Source organism: Eutrema salsugineum, unplaced genomic scaffold, assembly GCF_000478725.1.
Source record: "Eutrema salsugineum unplaced genomic scaffold, Eutsalg1_0 scaffold_11, whole genome shotgun sequence".
NCBI classification, from domain to species: domain Eukaryota; kingdom Viridiplantae; phylum Streptophyta; class Magnoliopsida; order Brassicales; family Brassicaceae; genus Eutrema; species Eutrema salsugineum.
The window spans coordinates 2,612,553-2,617,726 of NW_006256901.1; the positions used below are offsets into that span (position 1 = coordinate 2,612,553).

Sequence of the window (5,174 nt, forward strand, 5' to 3'; positions counted from 1 at the left end):
AGTGCTTCTGGTTCTAAGTCAAAGTAGAAGACTATATCAAAATTTTGGGAGCACTTCACAAGACATGAAGACAATTACGACAAGTGTAATTGTGATTAATGTCGTAAAGAGTTTGCTTGTCCAACCAAGTCGGGCACATCGAATCTGAAGAAACACATGGGCAGCTGCAAGGCATATATTCATCGCATGGAAAGCTTCTAGAAAAGTGGGTGATTAAACTGTGCTAACTCCTAATAGTGATGCTGGGAATCTTGGCATAGGTAAGGTTTCTGAATTTGTAGTTAGGGAAGCTACGAATGAGATGATTATCCTAGGATAACTGCCATTAGGCTTCGTAGATAGCTTAGCTTGAAAACATTTTACGTCTAAAGTCCAGTTGTATCATCCTCACTCTCGGAGAACCGCCACAAGAGACAATGTGGCGATGTATATCATGAAAAAAGCTGCAATTAAGAGGATTCTGGGACAGAACAAGCAGAGGTTTTCTCTGAAAACGGATATATGGGTTGCACCATATCCCGGAGCTAGTTATATGGTAATAACAGCTCATTTCATCGATCCTAATTGGCAGCTAAGGAAGTTGATCATTGGTTTCAAGAATGTCTCCGATCATAAAAGAATAACGATTAGCAATGCTTTGCTTGAGTGGTTGGAAGAGTGGGATATAAAGCGAGTGTTATGCATAACTGTGGACAATGTCACTGCTAACAGTTCAGCAATGATGATTCAAGAAAAAGTTCAATCTTTTCGGAAATGATGCATTGGTCCTCAGAGGAGACTTTATTCATGTATGATGTGCCACACACATTCTGAACTTGATCGTGAGGGAAGGTTTGCAGGAGGTTGACGAAAGTATAACTGCTATTCGTAATGGGATTACATATGTAAGGTCTTCTACTAGCAGACTCAAGGCTTTTGAGTTCCGTGTTGAATCAGGAAGGATGGCAAGAAGTAGCCTTTCCTTAGATGTCAAGACTAGATGGAACTCAAATTATCTCATGTTAGACCAAGCACTGAAGTTTAAAGTGGCATTTGAGAAGATGGCAGCTGAAGGTCTACCTTATAGCGATTACTTTTTGGAAGAAGCTGATGGTAATAAGAGGATTAGACCACCAAAATAAACTGATTGGGAAGCTGTAGACAGGTTCGTCCAATTCCTTATCATCTTCTATAGTTCAACATTGGTACTTTCATCTTCAAACGTTGTCACTGCCCATAAGCTGCAAAAAAGAGATAGTCACCATTACAGCAAACATCAAAGCACTAAGCTCGAGTTCTGGTCCTGACTTGGAGTTGTCTACTAACGCCTTAGCTATGCTTAGTAAGTTAGACAAGTACTGGAATCCATTTGTTGATAGAGATAAGGTTGAAATGAACCAGATGATAATAGCGGCAAGTGTTTTTGACCCAAGGAAGAAGATGAAGTTTGCTCAGCTTTGCTTTGAAGAGCTTTATGGCAAAGATAGTGCCGAGGCAATGCATATGTTTGATTCAGTCGAGTTCACCTTGAAGTCGTTGTATGAGGAATATAGTGTTTAGTGGAGGGCCGAAATGGTACAACAGCTACAGCTACTGTTGGATCGCAAGGAGCACATCGTCTTCTCAGTATTATAGAGGTGAAGTGTTTGAGATAAGGACTCTGCGTAATGATATAGGTTATCAAAGAATGGATAACATATACGCTTAGCTTGTAGAGGAGACATGAATTGAAGATTCGGCTAATGAGTTGGAACTGTACTTGAAAGAGAGTATCGATAAACCAAAACTTATGGTTGGTCAAGATTACGATGTCTTATCATGGTGGAGGAAAAACAGTCCACTGTTTCCGGTTCTGTCTCTAATAGCTAGGGATATTCTAGCAGTACAAGTGTCTTTGGTTACTTCTGAATCTGCTTTTAGCACAAGCGGCAGAGTATTGGACCCTTATAGGAGCTGCTTGACACACTACATGATAGAGGTATTATGCACCCAGCAATGGCTAAAATATGCGATTCACATCAATGAAAAAGGAGTGTCAACGATTGAGAAACTGCTTGCGAATTTGTGAGTTGTAAGATGATCTTATGAGATGTAATTTTCATTTCTTTAATTCTTGTTTATAAGTTTCAATGCTTGATTCATGTTTTTTGTTTGTTTAGTTTCTGTAGAGAATGATCCTGATTTAACGTGAGCTAACGGAAGACTGTGAGAAGTGAAATCAAGTTTGAATCTGCTTTAAGGTAAACCAATTCACACTCGCAAAAAACAGTGATGTGGTGATTGGTGAAATTGGCATTCGTTGATTAAGACTAAACCCTTTATATGTTTATATGTTAGGACTACAAGACATGAAGGCATGAATCGATCTTGAATGTCACAGGAAGAATTGGTTTCTACTCTTTCTTCACTACTTTATGTTTTAAGTTTCAAGTTTCAACTTTGAACTAGTTTGGTGAGCATGTTTTAGTGCTTTGTGTATTTGTATCAATGGTTGAAAGAACTTTGTAGAATGTTTGATGTCTCTTGTTCGGATATGTTTTACATTAAGGATTCAACTTTAAATTTCATTGTTTTATATTTTGGATATATTGCATTTTTTTGTTTTTTTTTTTGTTATTTCGGTTACATTTTTATTATTCGGGTCCTTTAGAACTAAACCGACTCAAGAACCGATTTTTTTGGTTCTAAACTTTAACACCCAAACCGACCCAAAAAATATGTTTGAAACCGAACCAAAATTCAGTCGGTTCCTATATGGGTAGCACATCTCCTTACCCGATAGACTCGAAGCCGATCGGTTCCGACCCGAACCTGACCCTAATACCTGAATGCCCAGGCCTAGTTGGACCGAGATCTAATAAAATTGTGAACTTGGATAATGATTGAATCGTGTACGAAACACTTTTCTTAAAGTGTATTATGACTCTTATGAAGCTTTGAGGTACACGAAATCCCTTATAGGATAAGACAATCAAAATTTTCCTCTTGTTCTAGACTAAGATACAAGTGATAGAAATAGAGTTTTCTATGTTTGCTATTATGTTGTTTTTTTAGTTGTTTTTGCAATTACTTGCTCTTATCTATTTTTCTCCAGAGATTTTTTAATCTTTTATAGAATTTCAAGAGGTACAAAGGAATAAATGCAATAGTTTAGAATAACCATAATCTCATCAGTTGCAATGATTTAATGACTATAAACTCAAAAGTTGCAATGATTGGTAAAATTAGCATAAACTCAAGAGTTAAAATGTTTAATAAATAACCATTAATTAAAGAGTTGCAATGATTGGTAAAATAATCATAATCTCAATAATTGCAATGGTTCACTAAAATAACTGTAATACTTAAATCTCCAACATTCCTCTCCATTTAAGTGTAATCATAGATTCACTAAATAAATAACACATATACCAAATTCATGCATAAATAACACATCTTAGTGATATATTTACCAAAATAATTACAATTTTTTAATATTTATGGTTTCATATAAATGAAGGAATCAGAAGATAAAGAGTACTCGTACGGAAAATTGAGAAGCGAAGGTGTTGAAGTAACTAATGCATTCATAATACTGAGGAACTGCATGAATATTGCGGACGGTATAATGTCAGCTCCTAATTATTCAATTTTGTGTAAAGTATTTTTTTGGTCGACAGCCTAGATACCTAGAACAGTTTAGTAATCCAAACCGGTGGTACCGAGTTAACATATATGACATCATGAGGGTCGATCCGAGAATTTCATGCTCAGTTGTCTACCTTCATATTCTTTGCCCGTGGAATGTGTGAAATAGAAGAAAGAAGAAAAAAAACTTGAAAGCCTCTTTACTCTTCACAAACTCCTCCAAGTATAAATCAAATACTGGCCATTCTTGAGTAAAGTTATATTATATTTATGTTTTCACATATGCAAAGTAATGCCTGCTAAGAACAAGTTATTCAAGAATTTGATACGATCATTGTTGTTCAGAAACCAACAGTTTTTTGTAGTTTTTTCTATTGTTATTATTAATAAAAAATGTTGTGATTGAACCGAGATCTTAAAATAAATTGTGAAATTGAATAATGATTGAATCATGTACGAAGCACTTTCATTAAAGAGTTTTTTACCCTTATGAAGTATTGGGTTATACGAATTCCCTTGTAGGATAATATAATCAAAGTTTCCCTCTAGTTCTAGGCTAAGGAACAAGATATACAAATAGATATTTCTTTGTTTCTTACTATGTTATTTTTTTTGTTGTTGTTTGCAATAACTTTCTCTTATCTTTTTCTCTTCAAAAATTTTTCAATCTTTTATAGAATTTCAAGGGGTACAAAGAAATAACTGCAATGGTTTATAATAACCATAATCCCAACTGTTGTGATGGTTTAATAACCATAAACTTATGGTAAATTAATCATAAACTCAAGAGTTGCAATGCTTAGTAAATAACCATAAAATCAAAAGTTGTAATGGTTGGTAAAATAATCATAATCTCAAAAATTGCAATGTTTAGTAAAATAACTATAAACTCAAGAGTTAGAATGGTTAACTAAACTAACTGTAACACTTAAATCTCTAACATTCATCTCCCATTTAAGTGTAATAATAGATTCACTAAATAATCAAAACACATACCAAATTCGTGCATAAATGAAAATATCTTGACGATTGAATTTTTATCATAATGATATTACACATTCCAAATGCCCGAGAATCAGGATGACCTATGGATTAAATTATTTCAACTCATTTTGGGCACATGAAGATATTACACATACAAATTTTCACACTACTCTAAGCGTTTATACTAGACACTATTATAAGCCATATGTCCATATCCATTCATGAGTATATATAAAGCCAAGTCCTAACTTCTTGAAGTGGCAACACTTCACACTTATATAGGTAGATACTTTTAATCTTGGACCTGCATAAAATGCAGTTTTTCAAAGATTTATTAAGAAGAAACCTTCATCCTAATCCTTTTGCAGGTCTAAGCACTTACTTTAGGATGATATAAGTGTTCCACATTAAATTCAGCCTCTAACGTTGTATTAAAGGAGAATTGGGTATCCTATCACTAAAGATTTAAAATGGACTTTAATCTCATCCCTTTAACCAGCATGATCACCAAGTCCTTAGGTAATAGTTTTTTTCAAGTGATCCGCTAGATTTCGTTGAGACCGAACAAATCCTATGGTAATTAT

At 34.5% G+C, this 5,174-nt stretch overlaps 1 protein-coding gene across 1 annotated transcript; it reads left to right on the forward strand.

Moving 5' to 3' along the window:
• Positions 1-424: 424 nt before the first annotated feature.
• Positions 425-1,539, forward strand: LOC112089682 (zinc finger BED domain-containing protein RICESLEEPER 2-like). Its single transcript, XM_024160432.1, has 3 exons — positions 425-736; positions 840-1,092; positions 1,175-1,539. The coding sequence occupies exons 1-3, from the start codon at positions 425-427 to the stop codon at positions 1,537-1,539; spliced, it is 930 nt and encodes a 309-aa protein (XP_024016200.1).
• Positions 1,540-5,174: the final 3,635 nt, after the last annotated feature.

Coding starts and splice junctions, on each gene's coding strand:
- LOC112089682 (XM_024160432.1), top strand. CDS start 425: ATGTATATCATGAAAAAAGCTGCAATTAAGAGGATTCTGGGACAGAAC. Junction 737..839: donor CAATGATGATTCAAGAAAAA/GTTCAATCTTTT, acceptor GAAGGTTTGCAG/GAGGTTGACGAAAGTATAAC. Junction 1,093..1,174: donor CTTTTTGGAAGAAGCTGATG/GTAATAAGAGGA, acceptor CATCTTCTATAG/TTCAACATTGGTACTTTCAT.